Source organism: Sinohyriopsis cumingii, unplaced genomic scaffold (assembly GCF_028554795.1).
Source record: "Sinohyriopsis cumingii isolate HCF-2022 unplaced genomic scaffold, ASM2855479v2 utg000972l, whole genome shotgun sequence".
Taxonomy (NCBI): Eukaryota; Metazoa; Mollusca; class Bivalvia; order Unionida; family Unionidae; genus Sinohyriopsis; species Sinohyriopsis cumingii.
The window spans coordinates 824,392-846,514 of NW_028315949.1; the positions used below are offsets into that span (position 1 = coordinate 824,392).

At 34.0% G+C, this 22,123-nt stretch overlaps 1 protein-coding gene across 1 annotated transcript in view; it reads left to right on the forward strand.

Moving 5' to 3' along the window:
• The first annotated feature begins 1,692 nt into the window (after positions 1–1,692).
• LOC149772930 (tyrosine-protein phosphatase 10D-like) overlaps positions 1,693–22,123 on the forward strand; it is a 40,709-nt gene continuing 20,278 nt past the window's right edge. The window contains exons 1-6 of the mRNA XM_089947088.1: positions 1,693–1,981; positions 10,106–10,390; positions 11,392–11,685; positions 12,224–12,435; positions 13,235–13,412; positions 20,663–20,824. Coding sequence (XP_089803214.1) covers positions 1,852–1,981; positions 10,106–10,390; positions 11,392–11,685; positions 12,224–12,435; positions 13,235–13,412; positions 20,663–20,824 — 1,261 coding nt within the window. The 5' untranslated portion in view covers positions 1,693–1,851. The remainder of the gene's footprint in view (positions 1,982–10,105; positions 10,391–11,391; positions 11,686–12,223; positions 12,436–13,234; positions 13,413–20,662; positions 20,825–22,123) is intronic.

Here is a 22,123-nt window from a genome sequence, read left to right on the forward strand (position 1 = left end):
TTTTCACACAAGTAGGTATATGTATCGGCCTAGACCTCTGCTTTTCTTCCTTGTCTTTATTTGAAGTTCTCTCTTTTCTCTCTGTATTCACATCATTTTATTCTGAAGTTCAAGCTTTCTTAATTCTAATTTCATTTGGTTTTTAATCTCCAACTCTTTAAATTTCTTATCCCATCCGGATACGTACTTACTAATTAGACCCAAAGAACCTTTATCCAAAATATTGTTTTCCACCAAAAACTGAATCAAAATTTTTTTCTTTCATTTTTCGCCTACGTTCAAGAATCCTTCTTTGCAAAAAATATCATAATGTCTGTGGAGCTTAAGAATCTACCCATTTGGAAACGACTCTATTTCTTCTCGGCTACAATTCAAAATATCGTCATCCTCCTTCCATGACATTGTTAAAAGCGTGTAGTTTTCACTAAATATGTCATAAATGTGTGAAATGAAAATCTTAAACAGCGATGATTAACACTCGAAACAAATATAAATTATAAGAGTTCTACTTTCTCGGAAATCATTTTTACAAATTCATATTCCAGACGAGCTCCAAGATTCTTCATCAATTTCATGGTCACAAACTAACTTAAATGAAAACCATCACGCTCAGCGGTATTCAAACAATAACTTAATCCTCAAGGTTAAAAAATGAATATTTCAGATGAACTTCCAGTATTGTGAATTAAGTTCAAAATCAAAGCAACAGCTCTATCACAAGTCCAAAGGAACTCCATGTTCCAAATAAATTCCTGATCTTGAATGTGCTGCGGTACTTATAGTCCTGAATGTGTTGAAACAAACGATTCTATGACGCACTACATCTCCAACTGATCGATCTTACAATACATTCCGACTTGAGCTATGCTGCAATACAACTCATTCATCCCAACGACAATTACCACATGCTGTAAACATAGTCATTATACAGAACATTCTATGGTCATAATCAAGGCTGCATACAGAACTCAAACCCAAGAAAACGAATTATTTATAGCTTCGACTTCATAATCATCTTAAAATATAATCTATACATACTACACACATAGACAGGAAAATGCAATGTAATAGTTTGATAGCAAATGATCAATACAATCCACATAAATAGACAAATATTAATCACACAATTTTGATATATATGAAAGTAATCTAATACATACATATTGATAACTTATATTAAGTTGATGATGCGTATGGTTCTGCTTGGATTTGCTGTACTATTAAGATCATGTAATCGAAAACTAAAGTACTTTTATTTCTATTGATATTTTCGTCTGAAACAACTTTTCAGTATCTGCTACTTTCTAAACACTTTTACTTTGCGATGCTTACTGATCGAAACTGTTCTTCCATATTTCATTGATTGTAATAGTGTTGCAACATAAGGACACAACAATCTGTTGAATGTGTTCGATATTAATATGTTCCATGGAATGGCACTGCCAATATTTATCGACCCACTAAAAGCGAAGGAAAAACTAAGTCAAACAAATTCAGCAATATATATCTTAGGACACTTTTGCAGCTGAAATGCGCTTATTTATAAGTTAGCGCCCAATCTCTAAGTCAGTTGATGATTCCATTAATCTAGCATGTGTTTCCAAATTCTTTTGTGACAGACACATTGAAACTTAACACTCTTTATGTTGTCTTTTGTTCTATAACTGAAGTTTGTTTCTTTATGTAGCCCCCTCCCAGCCTAAAGCCACAGCAACGTCAACCAACACCACCACTATCCAGATTAATATAACCAAAGGAGAAGGAAATGTTAATCAGTATGAAGTAACCGGTTGTACAAGTAATCATACGTGCACTACTAATAAAACCTCCTTCAAAGATCAGATTCAAGATATGGAGATATATACGTTTTCAACCAAAGCTGAAACCGGAACTTGTTTTAATTTTACTATTATTGCCCTGGTCAGTGCGAATGGAATGGACGCCAAGAGTACTGTATACAGTATTAATAACGTGTGCTACGGTAGGTCAACGAAACTATTGTTCCTTTCTTTCCTAAACCTGCTTCTCATTCAACTTCTCTCTTAACTTCGGTTTCATTTCTTCTCTTTCAAAAAACAATATCGTTCAACACGTTGAAAACAAGTCAAAATAGTTTTGAAACAAATGGTTTTTATTTGCCTATCGAGCTGAACCGTATTTGTATCAATATAATTTATACCTCGCAAATGTAGTATAGTTTTGGCACACAGTATGCCTATAAAGCTTCTTGACTTCTTGCTAATTCAACCATACTATACGTATCTCGCGGAAGTATAGCTTAGACAAATGTAATCACATTATCAATGCAGTAGTCATCAAAACATGGGGAAGATTTTTGCGGAATGTGAAATTACTCTATTTGTATATATATTTTTATGTAAGAGAGGTTCACAGTACTAAGTGCTTTCCAAGGAGCCTATTCGGAGCCTATAATCAAACTGTTCTTACATTTCCGTCCGTTACAACGTCAAAAAAAAATGTCTCGTACAAAACCTCTTCCCATTTCAAAATTATCATTTTCGGAAAAACAGCATTGCCCGCATGTATCAACTTTACGCAAAGATAGGATAACAGCGAAGACATCACACAGCAGAATATCTCTTTTGATGGGTTTAGACATTAAATACACCCATTTAGATGTTTGGGTCAAATTGTCATGTCATTGTTGAAATATGTGATTACAACAGTACACTTAATTTGATTTTATGAACCCGTCCATGTGTTTAAATATGTTTTGATCATCCCAAAATGAGTCGCATTGATGAAGGATGGCTTCGAGTACAGAAATAGCAATATGTCATAATCTTTACGTCACGTATCAAGCATCATGCAATTTATTCCTATATTCCTCATACCCTCACACGGAACAATTCAGAAATAATTGTATATAACTTAGAACTTATATATCGTCGATATGCATGAGTGTATATTACAGTCTCTTTATTATTACCAAGATAGTGTAACATTATTTCTCCAAAACCTACTTCTTCGGTGATGCTGATATTTTGAATGAAAAATAATGACGTGTTGAGACTTTAATTGAAACTACAATTGTTTGAAAGCATTAAACGTAATATCTTCTTGACGTAAATGCTGTGTAAATTAATTTTAGATAAAAGAGATTGTTTCAGACTTATGCGATAAATGGATCGCTAATATTTCTTTTCTATATTTTTGGGATTATTAGTCATTTTCTCCTCCATCGGTGATCAACAATAGTTAAACTTGGATTGATTTAGGGCCTTATTTAAAATTCGTCTTCCAACAAAATCTAGTACTGCCTCAGAAGAAATGTTGGTGATTGACTTATCGCGGCATAATTGATTGACATAGCGGATGACACTGTCGAAGCTTTGTTGCTTCATGTGAGATGTCTTTGATTTGACAAAGAAAACAATTCTGCATTGTGTTATATATGTTAATGTCTACATTGTTGTCGATGTTGATAGGTAAAGAACAATCAGTTGATGTTTGTTCAAAACTATTTTCACTACTTTGTAATGTGCTGGATAGTAATGCTTTGTGAAGGAGTAGAAATGAAAAACGGTCCAATTCATTGGAAGTCTCCGTACTTCTCCTACGCTTACCTCTACCGATTTTTGAAAAACATATGTTCTTTCGTATATATATATATATATATATATATATATATATATATATATATATATATATATATATATATATATATATATATATATATATATATATATATATATATATATACCACCATGTTGGCCAGTTCTGCGCGTCGGTTAATTCTGCGAAACGATACGTCATTTCTGTAAACATTGGATCACGTGTTATTTTGGGTCGAAAATCCATTTTATATCAAGAACGAACGATCGTACTTTAATTAAGAAAGGTTATATTCATACAACGTACAAAACTATCCCAATTTCAGCTCGAAATGCGTATAAAAATATGATTTCTAAATGTCATCACGAAGACCCACTCCATGACCTTCTTAGACCTGTAAACCAGTCCTATTTACCATGTATATTTTAAAGTCATACCAATAAATATATAATATAAAAGATGGAAATCAATACCTTAAAAATAATTCTGCATCTTAATCCAAGTTTCCAGTTTTGCAAGACATTGTCCCACAAGTACAAAATCGTCTGCTACCCAACGTGCCAACTTGCCGCTAGACAGAAACAGCCCAAAGTAATATATTTCATTTCTATAGCCCGACTGATAAGCATTACATCTTTACAAAGCTGTGCGCAGAATAGGGCGACATATCGTGAGTCATGCAAACGCGAAGATAATATCCCGGCAGTCATTCTCCGTGGAGTACGTGGTGTATAGCTGATGGAATGGTTGGATAATGCACATTGCACTTTTTCTTCTTTTGACACGCCTTTCGGAGGCACCATGCAGAAGTAAACATTGATGATATGATATGTTGGTTGTCTCCAAATCATTGGACTTGGAATAGGCATAAATTAACGTTTCCTGTTCAACCACTGACAAAACTTTGTTGCACAAGTGTTTCTGCATATGTGTGAGACCCACCTCTAATCATGATCTCCAATTTTGAATTCCCAATATAGGTGACAGGCTTTCTTAACTATAGTGGTTAGACTGCACTTTTGTGATGCAAACGTCACTTCACCACAAACATAGCAGAATTTATCTGAATTGTTCACACAAATGCAAGACATTTCTGCTCACTTTGGCTAACGAAAATGTGTCCCTTTGCAAAATCAAACACTGACATATCAGATAGTCCTACATTGTATGATTTCTGCAGTTGATATAGGGTAATTTATTCAGAAGAGTGATGTGTGATTAGTTATGATTGCATCATCCATGACTTTTAAGAATAACATGATGCAATTCATATCATGTATGACACAATACCAGCTTCATATTGCATTATTCATTATTTTATCTAAAAAGCAGGTACTGTCTAAACCCAGGTATAGATTTATTTATAGATCCTGTAAAAGGTGTATTTCAGTCACTTCTGGTTTACATTGAGATCATCTCTCTTTACAACTCACTTATCCTACGCTATTCCTAAATCAATGGTCGTATATACTGAACCAGTATTATAGCTTTAAAATCATTTTCGTTCTAAGTGACCCAGGATTAGTAAAGTTTGACTACATTTATTCGGGATGCATTTTGGCTATAGACCAGTGTATAATCAATAGAGATCGTGGATGGTTCTCCCAAATTGAATTTAAAGTTTTAGACAAGTAACAAACGATGTAATTCCTCTGGAAATTATTTTAACTTGTTCGGCACTATCAGACAGATAATTGTTCAACATATGCAGCCTGATAAGTAGCCACCCATCCCTCGCGCGCATATCAATCAACAGGCCTCTACCTGTCAATAATTTCAATGGATTTGCCAAGCAGGTAGTAAATGTACTTGTCACGAAAATATTCATCGGGCGTTTCCAGCATATGAATCCTCCACGTGATAATGAAAATTCTAGAAATTTTTCGGGATGGCCTCTAACTTTTATGCTACTTTTTATGCTCGACTAGGGCATTTTAACAAGTTTAACAAATGTCATAAGCACTTATCACATACAATTCACAGTAACAAGTCAGTCTTTCTGAGCCATCAATACATGCGCAGCGTATCGACATTTTAGACGCTAACGACCTCGGACCTATTCCTCACGGCCAGACCACGTTTAATGCATGGTTAAATTCAACATAAGCTCAGTAGCTCGTTTTGTTCGACCTTCTACTTCTCCGTATGAGCATGAATATCTTCCCATGACGTCATGGCCCAATGTTTCAAGGAGACGGTAACACAAGATGGTCGAGATCCGGTTGAGCTTATCTATGCTATCTCCTTGAGAGTACAGATATGCTGCCATCATAAATTGTTACCTATAATTATTTAACGACCAACAAACGTGTCTCAAGTCATTATGCGTGCATGGTCATGTATTTATCAATTGACATATTTGTCAGCGTTGACTTTCAATTTAGATATGCAACTCAAGCTAAAATTGACCGGCTCCTTAATTAATATAGAAAGACTATTTTTTTCGCATAGTTGTTTCGAACCTGACGTCTCTCGCGAGCCTGCGTTGTATTACAAGAACCTCATCATAATCATCATCTTTATCATCATCTTTATTTCCTTCCATAGAAGATTGTATGATATAACAATAAATCATCTAAATACAATCTATAAAAAAAGTATTTTAAAAAAATAAAAGGAAAAAACATTAAGAGAAAATAAAAAATGAACATCACAAAACAAATTCTTACAGTATATCAATCAACAAAGTGTTCGTCAACTGCATAAGTTGCAAGTTTCAGTATCTTATTTGCAGAAGGTAGATGCACACTGCATGACAAAGTATACTGCATACAGGGCGAATAGCTTGGAGTTTTCTTTGTGGACTACACCTGCTGGTAACCTTTCTACCTAGAAGATATTGTAGCTGCAGCTCATCTTCTGCATTAAATAACGTAATGTGCAGACGACTCATGTATCAGTAAGAAAATCCCAGAAAGAGTTTCTGAAATTCGACATATAAGCAACACAACAATGAAGTATCAAGCTGTATAAATATTCACACATTTAATACACATATCGAGCTGTGTTTGAGGAACAGCAGCCCACAGTTTAGCTACAGATGTAAGTACCTTAATGTGCTGTCTGGTTTTAACCGACTGCCACAATGAGGCAGGTCGTAAGTATTAGTGTATCGAAGAGAATCTATCAAAACTTGCTTGATTAGACAAACGAACTCTCCAGAGGGAATTTTGAAGACCAGCAATTTTTGACCTTACAAATTCTTTCCAATTTTGTTTCTCTGGAATTTCGGAATGATACAAATAATCAGTTAGATACTCGAGCAAGTCAAACTTCTGTAACGTATAATATAAATTTGAAATTAACCCGTAGCTTGACATGCATCTGCTCAAAGTGAAGTGAAATAACACAACGTTAAACACACGTTTAGTATGTACGTTATTAGGCATCAAACACAATCTGTGTAAAAACATCAATTTTTTTCTATCAGTTTCTGGCTGCGCTGATGTCCATCCTAGCATTCCCAAGGCGATGTCTGATCTTGCATGTGTTGGGAAGCCTTGTAAATGTTTGGCAAAATACCTCAGAGTTATATCCATTGAAGAGAGGTCACTTTTGAAATGTTACACCATAGTTCACTTCCATAAAACATTGAAGGAAAATCACTTTTTTTATTACATTTGCAGCCACTAAAGGATTTAAACCATTCGGTGTAATGCCAATACCAAACAGACCGTAAAATTTTTTTTTTCCTTTCTTACATGCATCCAGTGTTGCGTCATGCGAAGTCAGCTTTGAGTTAATCCGGTGAACAAGGTGTGTTGCCGAATCAGTAACCGGCAAATATGACGGGCCAAGATACCATTTCATATTGACATAATTCTTGTATTGGGGACCAAAAATGATAATGTATGACTTTGTGACACTAAGCTCGAATAGCCACTTATTACTGTAGGCGTATGCTATATCTAACAGCTTTTGTAGATTGCTAGGATATATAACCCAAAGTGAAATGTCATCAGCTGTGGTTGGATTTACCACAGCTAAGGATCCAATCTTGGCTCCAAATCCACTATTTTCTAACTGTAGCAGCAAGTCATTTATAAATATTGTGTACAATCTAACCATCTAGGCTATATATCTAACCATCTCTATAGATGTAGATAAATAGATGTAGAGGTTCGATTATATGTCCAAAGCATCGCATGTTATTAATTGAAACATGACACCTTGTGCAAAATTCTGTCAGTTTATCCGCTTTTGAGATATTAAACAAGATTACAGAAGGTACAGCGAGCAGAATTTACAGGATATGGTTTATAAGTTTCTATGAAACATACACGTGCTTAGTACTCTAGCTGTTAGAATATATTATCCATAAATTAATGCAAATATAGATTTTATACTGTAAATGAGACTGTGTCCTCTATCAGATACGGCGCTACATCAATGATTTTCCTCTAGATCTTTTGCTCACATCCAGAGACATAGAAACACCTTTATCAGGCTCTATCCTCTTATTTAATGTGAAATGGGTGCAATGTTGTATATAATAATTTTGCATATATTTCGATCATTTCCTGTCAATGCTTTATCTAGGACATCTTAATTCGTGCAATTAATTTTAAAGTAGTTTTAACAATTTCCGGCCTAGACATCTAGAATTGAATAGAGAAATATATTTCGGTTTCTTTATTCTGTGTCGACAGCTCAGATGGCCTAAGTGTTTAAGTATCCACCTCGGATGCGGGAGGTCCCGGGCCGAAATCCAGGAAAGGTCATACCAAACATTCATAAAAATGGTTAAATCTGCTGCCTCGTTGAAGAAGCTAGTGTTAGGGCTGGTCGGCCTGGTGTCAGGGTAATGTGAATGGGTGCGACATAATGATACGTGTCTGCGGCATTACGTTCCAGTACCAGACATCACTATAAATTGCCACACAACAGACATCGAAGCGATATGACAGCAAAATTGCTGCAGCTGCGTTAAAAATCCAGATCACCCACACCCACACACATACACACACATACTCCTTCAGGATGTAAAAGGTTTTTGACAAACACAACTAAACTATCACGCAACTGTGATGGATATGGCAAGGATGGAACAAAATCAAGGCATAAATTACAAGTTCAGAAATAGGGCATAATGCTTAACGTCGGAAATATGTCACTTGCACATCAGTCCAGCTCCTATATTGAGATTGCATATTTTTGCTTTTACGATGCAGGGAGAGTAAATGATTGCACGGTTCATATTCTTAATTATAACTTTAATTCTTCGTGAACGTCTAACTTCGCTGAAAGAATCCTTACCCATTACAATTCGTGTATATTTCCATATATCATTCAATTACAGAAATCATTAAGTTAATTTTATCATGTTTTCCTACCACTCTGACTTTCGAGGTCATGTGTGGCCATTAAGTATATTGGTATATAAATGTTCGTACACTACTATAGTCTTTACAAGGTCAATTATGAGTGCAATGTTAAAGAAATGTCATATTAGTACACGGCGCAGTCTAGTATACATCATAAGGTACATGGTATGGCTCGGACTACTAGTGCAGGTAACGTATCGTGTATGGAGCGTACAAGAAACTAACTGTCCTAACTGGTTAAATTAAAACAAAGGGGAAGAAACTGTAGTGACAAGCTTCTCTAGGTGAAAAATATTTTAATGTAAGTATCATTTTTCCAAAATTCCAAAACATTGAAATGCCACACATTACAAATATTGCAGTCTAATAGCAATGGCTTTATTATTTTCGAATTCATAATTAAGTGACATACAATTTCACTGCATTGACTTTTATCACAGCAGTAGTAGTAGTAATATTGCCAGAGGGAACCAAACAAATATACCTACATAATCAAAGTAATAATTATAATATTATGTTGACAAAAATGTTTGGGTGCATCAATGAAGAATACAAATAAAATTACAAATATATTGTAAAATAGTAAAATAATTGATATTTGTATCATAATGTTAGAAAGAAATATGTTCAGATTTTAAAATCAACAAATAATCTTAGTGATAATGTTATTTTCGTACGACGCTTAAGCTTATATTTAAGAATTTTCTGTACAGTATTTCCAGTAATAGTAATGATACTGTCTACATTATATATTGCTTTTGAGGTTAATTAAATTTATGGCATGTTAAAAGCTTGGCAAATATGAATAACCTATATTTCCTTGGTTACGAAACTTCTATTTATACACTTATAAAGATTTACTGTGTAAAATTTATCATATCATATTAAAATAATAAAAATATATACTCTACTATTATTACACATTTATAATTTAGATAATAACAACATCTTTATAATACAGAGAATCTGTCAATATAGTCTCGTGATCATTTTTAATCTACCGGTTACAACTGCTGGCGTCGTGCATGTTACAATACAGCTCTACGGCGTTTTTGAAGAGCAAGAGTATCAGTGTAATAACCATACACTTTACGATGTACATTAGGTTGTACTATAAATAGTATTTCTTTAGCATTGCACACGCCAAATAAATATACATTGTACATTGGTTACGACATATTATAGTCATTTATTCGCTTTTTAAGATCCTGCAAAAACATCCGCTGAAATCAAAGAATGTACAACCAATTCCATCGAAATAGAAATTAAACTCCCCAGAAATGCTACAGCTGTGAAGTTTCAGATCACATGGACTCTCACCGAGGAAAGAGAAAGGCCGGTTTCGACTGTAGAAATTGATTCCCAAGGCACTATAACAACGTATATCTTGAACGGGACGATGGCTGGATCCTGCCTTGATATTGAGATTGTTCCCTTCAATAAAAACAACACAAACGACACTAGCATTTTATTAAATAATCGTTGCTTTGGTGAGTGCTGCTATTTACTAATAGTAATGTTTGGTGTGTGTATATATATATATATATATATATATATATATATATATATATATATATATATATATATATATATATATATATATATATATATATATATATATATATATATATATATATATATATATATATATATATATATATATATATATTATATATATATATATATATATATATATATATATATATATATATATATAGATAGATAGATAGATAGATAGATAGTTGGTTAGATAGATACATATTTATATACAGATAGATTGTTAGATAGATTGATAGATAGATAGACAGATCGATCGATGGATGGATGGATGGATGGAAGGATGGATGGATGGATGGAAGGATGGATGGATAGATAGATAGATAGATAGAATGATAGATATATAGATAGACAGACAGACATACAGACATACATACAGACGATGATGGCTTTTAAGATTGATACAATACATATTTATTTAAATTTCACTGTTTGTAGCAAGGCTAAGTCTTTAATTGTCTTTTGATTGTCTGAGATCATTGCCTGAATGAGTAATATTTCATTTCTTAAAAGTATTTAATCACATATAACGTCGATATTAGGTTTGTCCTTTAATATCCGAGTAAATGCGTGTTGTAGTTGTAAAATGAATACAAAAATGATTTCTTATCTTTTGAAGACTTAATGAGCGTTTACTGCAAATCGTTTACTTTCTCTGTTTCAATAAGAAATCACATGTCTGTCGTTTTAAGAAACAAAATAAGTTTGCTTACATACTCATTTTATGTAACAATCACAGCTGCAAATTATACAGAAAGGGTAACATAGGAAATATTGGCCAGGTGTAATCTTGATTTTCAAACTTCAAAACGATATCTAGTGGATATCTTTAGCAGAAGAAGTGTTGAAAGGTTACTTGACTCCAGACGTCTTCTTCTTGTGGACCTAATGATCATTATTATTATTATGATTATTACTATTATCATTACTACAGTTCCATCGCAACCCAAAAGCTATAAGATTAAGCTACGAACATCGACTGCAGTTTCGATACTCTGGAAAAATGGAGAGGGAACAAGACGCAAATCCAAGATTATATATAAATGCGTAAGCCCAAATAACAATATAGACAGCCATGTTATACATGTATATTACGCTAGTGGAAGCGAATACACGTTTTCCAACCTGGACCCTGGAACAAAATGCAATGTCTCCATAGTAGCAGTTGCAGGAGACTTAAGAACTGAAAGTTTACCCCTTCACGGAAATATTTCAACCAATGAAACAGGTATCTGATCGTTCAAAATCAAATATTATTTTTACTGTTGTGTACGTGGTGTGCCATTATTATTAATCTGTTGGATGACATAAGAATATTATAATAAGTTTATCTAGATAATAATGTGAAATTTTTTTATTAATGTTTTGAAATTTACTCGTAGATTGTATCTCGCAGCATAGTAGCTTAAACTGCTTAATTTTAAACTGAAACATATAGTAGTAGTGGTAGTAGTAGTGGTAGTAGTAGTGGTAACTGATAGTATCCAATTTCAAAAGCATATATTTGCTGAGTTTGGATTAGCGATCATAAACGTCTTGTCCATTAAATAATTGCATTCCATCTTTATGGTGATGTAATATTTTCCTCATCATGTTTTAAGATAATTTGATCGGATGTTTCCTTTATAATCTTACTAACCCTGTTTCATCCAGCAAACAAATTTGCTAGAACGTAATTGAACTAGTAACAATGTATTTTCATTGTCCTCTTTCACTGTCGAAAGAAAACAGAACAGTATTATTTATCTACAGGATGTTTCTTACAGCTCCCGAAAATGTTTCGGATTTTCGTGTCATTAATGTTGCTGTTGACAGAATTTGGCTTCAATGGTCACCTCCGAAGAAAAGGAATGGCCTAGTTAGAAAATATATCTTACTAGTAAAGGAAAATGAAGACTACTGCGTCAAAAATAGTTCTTATATTGGTTCATATTACTTCTTCACTTCGGACACTGAAGAGGAAGATTATCCTTGCAAGGTATGCACACACAAGCACACACACACAGATACACACACACACACACACACACACATATATATATATATATATATATATATATATATATATATATATATATATATATATATATATATATATATATATATATATATATATATATATATATGTGTGTGTGTGTGTGTGTGTGTGTGTGTGTGTGTGTGTGTGTGTGTGTGTGTGTGTTTGTGTGTGTGTGTGTGTATAAAGGGAGAAAGAGAACGAATACATTTTTTAAACGAGCGTTGTACTGATTCATTCATTTGAGTAATTGCAGACCACACAAACAATCAAAGTTTACGTGATGTTATTCATATAAATGCAAAGATAAAAGGACAAAAAGCAATTGCGTTATTTACGTCAAAAATTAGTCACCTTATTTGTGGTCCATTTGATTTATAAATCTCATTCATCAAATAAGATAACGTTCCAAACTTTCAGTGTCTTTCAACCATGCGGATGAATCTTGGAGTTGTATACAAAACGGCTGTTTATTGTTTCCTCGTCTAAGCACCTAAAAGTGCGAGGGTTAGTAATATACCACCCTATTTGCAGTATGAGTAAGTATATTATAACGTGATTGGTTGATTCGTGAAATAGATAACTGTGACAATGTTCTTCTTATAATTCCTATATTAATGATTTAAACAATCTACCAATATTTACATTTTCTGTAGTTAAACGAGTATACTTCAATCAAAAAAAATGTGATATATCTATGTACATACCTCGACTACATTATTCCTTGTTGCACTCAATTACCTTTTATAAATAATTGCAGAACTCGCGGTATTCCATACAAACTACCAAAAGCAATAGATTCATTTCTATGAACAAGACAGATCAATCAGTATATGTGGATCAACTGAAACCATATATCAGTTATACATTTGAACTAATGGCATATACGTCTTGTCTTGGGGACACAGTATCTCTTACAAAATCGACATCGACTTCTGGTAAGTATCTATGATATAATCAACCTTATGTTTCCTTTTATTGTTGTTGGTTCCTCTTAAGAACCTGACAGTCAGCCCATTCTTACACCGAAAATTAAACATTTGTATATCGAAGTTTCTTTATATAAAAATAATAATAATAATAATAATAACACTGGTCAACAGTGAAATCATTACTGACTTGAAAAGGCCCTAATCTGTAGTATTTTGGTGTGCCGAACACGAATATAACCGTGAAAAATTTGTATTGGCTCTCGTTTTGAAGATATTCATATACCTCATTTTCTATGTTTCACTGTGTAAATTTCTCCAGTAGGACTGCAGCAACATCCGGAATAATGATGTAACATTGCATAATACCATCATGCTCACATCATCCACAGTTGATTGCATCATTTTCTGATGCAATGCAATACTAATGCCATGCGGCTGCTGAAGTAAGTTGACGTCAGCAGTGTACTATACATGTGTAGGCCTATTATACTAATGCCAGGCGGCTGCTGAAGCTGACGTAAGCAGAGTACTATATAAAGCCCAATCAGATAGGTTCAGCATTTAAAATATTTTAGACGTTGTGCGAGACAGTTCAAGCTACTGTTACATAAAACTTATTATTTTATCCATTTACGTACAATAAAGAACAGTAATGCCTCGAAAGTGTGTTAATACCGCGGACAATTTTTGCTATATTTGTGGGGAAGTGACATTTGCCAACCAGAAGAAAAGTATCAATTCTCAAGTGAAGAAGGCATATCATCTTTACTTCGGATGCAAGGTTGGTGACCTAGACAAGCCTTGGGCTCCGCATATATGCTGTGCTACATGTACAACACAGCTTTCACAGTGGTTGAATTGCAAAAGGTCATCAATGCCGTTTGCAGTCCCAATGGTGTGGAGAGAGCCAAGCAACCACCTAAATGACTGTTACTTCTGCTTGGTTCCTCCTCTTTCCGGCGGAATAACGAAGCGAAAGAAGTCGAGAATAGTCTACCCAAACATTCCGTCTGCATTGAGACCAGTTCCACATGGTGAGGGACTTCCTATTCCAGAACCTCCAGCAGAATATTCTCTTGATTCATCTGACGAAGACAAAGGTGAGTCGACCTGTTCTTCTCCTGGTCCATCAGCATGCAGTGATCCAGATTTTCACTGTGGTGCATCATCAACCCCACACAGAATAACACAGGAAGAACTAAATGACCTGATTCGTGATTTGGACTTATCAAAGAACAAGGCAGAATTGCTAGGATCAAGACTCCAACAATGGAATCTTCTAGAAGAAGATGTCACAATTACTGCATATCGAAAGCGCCACCAGCAATTGGAGCCTTTCTTCAGAAAGGAAAGTAATCTGATATTCTGTTCCGATATTGAGGGCCTCATGAATGCTTTAAAAATCACTCATGACCCACAAGAATGGAGACTATTTGTGGACTCTTCGAAACTGAGTCTCAAGGCTGTGCTTTTGCACAATGGAAACATTCTTCCATCTATTCCAGTAGCGTATGCTGTCCACATGAAAGAGACATACGATAACTTAAGGCAGCTACTGAATTCCATTGAGTATAACAAGTACAGCTGGCACCTCTGTGGTGATTTGAAGGTAGTTGCCCTTTTAATGGGACTGCAGCAAGGATATACAAAATACATGTGTTTCTTATGCGAGTGGGATAGCCGAGCAAGGGAAATGCACTACATGAGGAAGGAATGGACTCACAGGCAGAATGTAGCCATTGGAGAGAAGAATATCCAACACCCAGCTCTGGTTGAGGCTCAGAAAATCTTGCTACCACCCCTTCACATCAAACTAGGTTTGATGAAGAACTTCGTGAAAGCCATTGACCGGACTTTGCCAGCATTCCGATACCTGCATGAAAAATTCCCTCGACTCAGCGAAGCAAAGATTAAAGAGGGAGTTTTTGTGGGTCCTCAGATTCGAGAGCTTTTCAAAGATGACCGGTTCAACAACTTGCTGGAAGGTGACGCGAAACAAGCATGGAATGCTTTTCGCCTAGTTTCTACAAACTTCCTCGGAAATGTTAGGGCAGAAAACTATAAGGAACTAGTAGAAGACATGTTGATGAAGTATAAGAAACTTGGCTGCAATATGTCTCTAAAGATTCACTTCCTTCATTCCCATTTGGATTTCTTTCCTAGCAACTGTGGTATTGTTAGTGATGAACACGGCGAACGTTTTCATCAAGATATCGCAACAATGGAACAAAGATACCAGGGAAAATGGTCCACTACAATGCTGGCTGACTACTGCTGGACACTCCTCAGAGATGCTCCCGAACAGCTGTACAAGAGACAGGCGAAGAAATCTAAGATGTAGTCAATGACTTGATTTTTTATAGGTAGGCTATTACAGTTGACCTTTTACTATTGGAATGCATTTCGTTATGTAAACATTAATTTCTTGCAGATTACAAAAAAACTAGAGCCAATTTTGCAATTTGACTGTCATATTCGTGTTCAGCACATAAAAATTGATAAGAATTGACTAATTTTATTTCAGTAACATGACTTTTGTAAAAATTTGTTGTCCAGTGTAATAATAATAATAATAATACATAAATAAATAAATAAATAAATAAATTTTTATTAGTAGTAGTATTAAAATTATTATCATTATTATTATTATCATAATATTATTGTTATTATTATTGCTATTAAGTTCTTTATTCATTTGCTGATAAAAAATGTCAGCGAAAGTAAATTCATGTACGATATCAAAACATTTATAAAAGTTCAAGATATTTATAAAAAATACACTAGTGAAATAAACAAAATTGAGTTTTGACCAGACAAAATACAAGATTGAAATAAACTTAACAGCCAGCACACGCGATCTATGTATTGAAAGTGACAATGAAGTAAAAAAAAAATAAACAGAAACCAAGAAAGACAGAAAGGTTCTTTGAGCAATGATCTTTTAGTATATATTAATGTAGTGAAAGTATGAATGTCTGAGTGTGGTATTACACTAAACAGCTCCAACTGAGCAGCTCTTCTTTTTAACTTTTCCATTTTTGGTCTAATCATAATCTGGTCCAGTTGTATACATTCAATCAGCATTCGTCCAAATTGTTTAAACAGACTCATAAACTACATATTCAACTGTTACATTGAACGATAAGAACATTATACGTTGTACAATTAAATATTTTATCCTAGCTTATGTATTATAACCTGCAAGTGTTTCTTAAGTGCTATACTGAGTCTGAATCATATATTGTATTAAGATATTGAATAATGTCTTATAGTTTCTGTTTGTTGTTTTTAGATATTGTCAAACGTTTTGCCACTATTAATTTTTAGTTAAATCAAATTCATTTGTATAGAAATATACAGGAATTGTAACTAACAACACCTGAATGTGAACATTATAATTTTCCTAATTTTGAATTAAATACAGTATTTTTAATTTAAAAAATCTTATTAATATTAAAGAAATGATGATTTATTATTTGTCATCAAACTTCGATGTTTTTTTATTACACCCGTTATGTGATGTCTGAATTTCAAATAGCAAGTTGCCATATATATATATATATATATATATATATATATATATATATATATATATATATATATATATATATATATATATATATATATATATATATATATATTGATATTGCCTATATTGGTGTATCTGAAAGGATAAGCAATGCACGAAATTGGTACAGTCGTAAATTGATATAATCTGTCATACATCAAATACACCTAAATAGCATACAAGAAAAAATCCATTGTTGTAATAAATAAATACTTAATTCCATTCATGCCTACTTTGTTTGCGTTTAGAAACACGAGATACTGACACAATTTATTTCATGCATTTGCATCATACTATGCTTGTTAATATTTTATATGTTTGCAAAGAGATGAATTTATAATAAGCCTTGTTTGGCTTGTTAGCTAAGTGCACTCCTCTGCAAAAATTCTGGGTTTGATTTCGATACCAGGCCATGTCGGCTGCAGTGTTTGCATAATTTGGCAAGACACTTTCATTGCCAAAAAAAAACGAACTTAAGTCACTAGTGAAACACATTAAAACGGGTAGAGCCAAATCAATCTGGAATGTCTTTGGTTCATACTAAAAGGGATGTACTGCATACTGGTTAGTTTGAAGCGTTTTTCTTCATCCTTGTTGTACTGTCAAGAGTATGAACATGATACTTACATGTGGTTTGATTGAGCTAGCTGGATGCGACAATACTATAAACATAATAAATGTAATTGTAAGTATCACCTGCAAAGAATTTTGCTCCGAGTCATTTTTTAAAACAATTTTATACACTAGAGCGTTTCGTCTGCTTGTTCAAAAAACACTGAAAACTACAAAAAGGCATAAGTTGTGACTCCTGTTCTCATCAATATTTGAGGAATGTAATTCAATTTTATATTAGATGCTTACAATTGTATACTCAACAATTTAATCTGTATTTAAAACGTTTTTATTCAGTACTGTGGTAGCTTAAAAAAAATCTAAAAATGTTTTGTACATATGTATTTCTATCTTAGTATATGTGACATACATATATTACTGACTTTAATGATGCCACATACGTTATGCGTGTTTTACTTTTGAGTCAAAAAGTAGCAGTTGCTCTTGCCGTCCAGGTAGGGTTTGTGAAGTGGTATGATTCATAGATGTGACAAGTCTACCATGTTTGTACCTACTTTCATTATTAATATTTGTGTTATAGTGCTCAATAGTGAGCCTACTACACTGTCAATCCATAGTGATTGCATGTTTTTATATTTCACTAAGGTGATTTATTAACTGATATAATGAACAAGGCATAACAGTGGATTAACTCCAGGTTGTAGCTATTCTATGCAGTGTTATGAACATGGACATTCATATTGTGTTTAATATCATTTGCACCTCGTTAATATATACTTTGTTTGTTGAATTCTTAATTTGGTTTATTTTAATTGAAATTGCTCTTAACGCAATGCAGACTGTTTCTTCCATTAATAGTCATCATCGGAGTGTAGGGTACTAGCAGATCAGCAACTTGAAGGTCCGCAACTCACAAATCAGAAAACATTTGAGGCATCGTTTCACTCTATGTGACGTTCTACGAACGCTCTGTTATGAGTTGAGGTTGGGTGCTCCCAAAATTTATTTGAATTACTAAGGAATTCCCACCCTGGCTCGTTTTTGTAGGAAATGAAATTAGTGATAGAGAGAGAGAGAGAGATACAACTCCAAGCCCCCAGTCAGCACCACCGACAATTAAATTATTAAGAACACAAAGGTGAAATTCTAAAGAATAACAATGTATTACAATTTAACGATATTAATTTCTCAACCAATATCCTTCCTCTCGACCATGTAACAACCTATTTCATCACTTGATTATAGTGTGAGATGGCTTTCCCCTGTACTTGGTTTCTACTTATCTTTGCTCTACTCACGAGTGGCTTCCTCGGAGTTATTGCTACAACTTCTCAGCACGATGCTTCACAATGATTAATTCGTTCCCAGTCCAAATGAGTGTTAAATTATGGTTCGGATTGATGGCCCCACCCTTCCTCAGTTCCAATTGGACATCAATTCTACCCAGTCGGTCCACATTAACAGACGAGCCTCAGGCCATCTGTCAAAGCGGGGAAGTTACAACAGCATCGAGGGTCCTTTTTTCCAACAAAGCTTCCAACGTCTACGTGTTAGTTTTGACACCTAACGATTTTAGCTTTTGTATAAACACGAATCGCTATGATAGACGCAAGGTCTACATACACATGGCGCTAACCCATTCCTTTGTTCCTGACGTACGTAATCGCGGGCAGAAAACATGACACTGTAGCTTGTTTTTGTTTTTCTGTTTTTATTAGCCAGTTACATAAGTATAAAATGTGTATCCTGCGAAACCTGTTTTGGTGCAAGAGTGTGCAAATGTCTATACTTCCTTCAATCAGGGGTTTTCAGATATCTACTACGACGTTGTTTACAGCGCCATGCCTTTTACCGCGGCTTTTGAGCATTACTGAAATCACTATCATTATGCATCACGTTTGAAGAACTATATGGTAACATATGCTCGAAAAGTTCAGTTTGCCATTCATTTCAGAGTTGACGCAAATAACTGTTCAAAGTTAATAAAATTGAAATCTCCGTTACATTTAAACATTTAGGAAGGTGATCAAATCCTATTCATGTCTATCCAGATCTAATCCCTAGCTTTAATTTTTATTAATAACAAATTACTGAGCGCAATATCAACAGATCGTCTACTTCACACTATAAGGCGACAGAAGGAAAGAAAACAGCAATTTTTAATATGTAATATTTGCGATTCTTTGAAATAGTTAAGATGTTTGGTTTAAGCAACGTTCAAATATCTAGTTTAGAAATGCCACCTCTTGATTCGGTCGCAAAGGTTGTTTGTAATTCCCTTCTTTTTTGGAGTACTCCAAAAGTAACGACGATATTCATTCGAAATTTCCTCTAGAACCTAATGTAATAACAAATTCATTCGTACATGCCGGACACATCTATTCGAGAGGGAAGTAGGAGAGATAGGTCCACTTATCAATTCTAATTATTTCATAAGTCTACTACAAATAGTATCCTATTTACATTTATAAACTTAATTTTGAAACATTTTATTATATGAGTTGCCTTTACATAAAATTTTCAGGTTGTTATTTTCATTTTGATACTATGCTAACGACGGTCACTGTATTTCTTAATTGTCGCGGTATTTAGACCGCCCCCATCAGATATCACCTCTGAGAACCCAGCACTTTTGTCGGACCCTTTGATTACTGATGCAGTTAGATCGAAAAAGAAAAAAAAGGTAAGTCTAATGAAACTTTTCGAGGCGAGTGTATCTTGAAACAGTTGTAGTAATAATCTACTCGACGGGTAATTATCTACCATTTCCTTCCAAGCCATGTTTTCTTATTTTGGCTTGATATGTTCACCGCTAAATCACATTTATTGACCATCATGGCTTCTCGTCTCATTCGTTAGGTTATTAACGATGGTGGGGTAGTTCCAGATAAATAATATACTGATGTCATCTTTGGTTTTTTTCAATGATACGTTCTGCTTCTTCTTTGATGACAAGTAAGCGTGGTTGTTGATTTGGATTAAGAGGACGACTGTTTTGCGGGAGATCAAGAGTATCGCATGAAGTTGAAGATAACATCTTTGTTGTAACAATTTAAACCAAAATAGAGATATTATTAAACCAGCCTAAATTAGGGTAGTTTATTTCTTTCTTCAGCATCAATTCCTCCAGAGATTGCCCTTACAAGGTCAGTTTTAGAAGTTTCAGACCCCAGAAGACAGATATCAATTAATGTACCGATCATGCAAGTCTGCAATATCGATGATAGTCATCCGTTACATTGCGGTATTATCGTGTCCCAGTCGACAAAAGCATTCGGTAAATATGCTTACAATCAATATATATTTCAATTTGAATCGATAGCCAACATGAGAACGGTACAAAAGAAACAGCCACTGAACACAAGACCATCACTGAAAGTTCCATCTACCTTCTATAATATAATGCGATGTTATGCAATATATTGGAATGCAATGTAATATGTAAATGCTTCTGTAATATAAATATTTTAACATCTGTAACTTAAATTCATACAAATGTAAACATAATGTTTTCTTTGCACCAAACCATGATTATGTACACAGCATGTATTTGTTCCACATGTAAATGTCAGAAATGTAATATATCATCTATTTTAATTTTATCTTAGTATAAAACGAAGTGCCGATGTATAGAAGCGCAAAAGCTAATGTGTAAATAACCGATATCATGTGTCCGAAGAGCAAGTAATGCATTTGATCACTGACCAAATGTATAAATTTAGCAAAACTTGAAAGTAATACCTTAACATAACTGAGTTGGAAAGCCGTGCCAAGAAAACACAGTAAAGATAAATAGAACTAAACAGTTTTCAAGATTATCGCAATGTTGTTCTTAGAACAGTGTAATACTTCCATATTTATTGACATTACAGTTACAACGTTTAGTCCAGTAAGATTATTACATTCACCGATACAGAGTTTATGCAAATTATCGTTTAAACATTTAAGCAAACTAATTAAAATTTACAAAGAATAGCTCGTTTACATGAAAATAAAAGTCATTAATGTATTGTTGCACGAGTCAACATACATCAGCTATATAATTTTGGAAAAAAGTGCAGTTTTCCTACTGGAATCAGAGCCACATTATGAACCATAACGCTTTGAAAGAATGAAATTCTTACATAGGTAGAATTAGAACGGAAATACACTGTATGTACTGCATATAAGACAAAATGTAAACGTTGCGTATATGGCGAAAACGATTACTTCTTGTTCACAACAAAGGTTTCGGTCCCTCTTATGTATATTAGGAATATTTATTTCTGTCTAGGTTATAAACGTAAACATTTACAACTACGAATTATGGGAATGTCCACATGGCCTCAGTTGCTAGCACGGTGACTGTAAAACTAAACTTTATGATATTTTTCTCTACACTGTAATATTGTCTAAGTTTTGAAATAATATACCTGGGTCAGGCCGCTCTCTTATAGTCATCCATACTAATCTCTTTTTAATATGATGACTGATAAACACTTATAAAAACAACCATCAAATATTATGCTTGTGTTCGGGTTTGCTAAGAAATATTTCACCACAATTATCGTCTTGGAATATTATGACTTTTACAGCT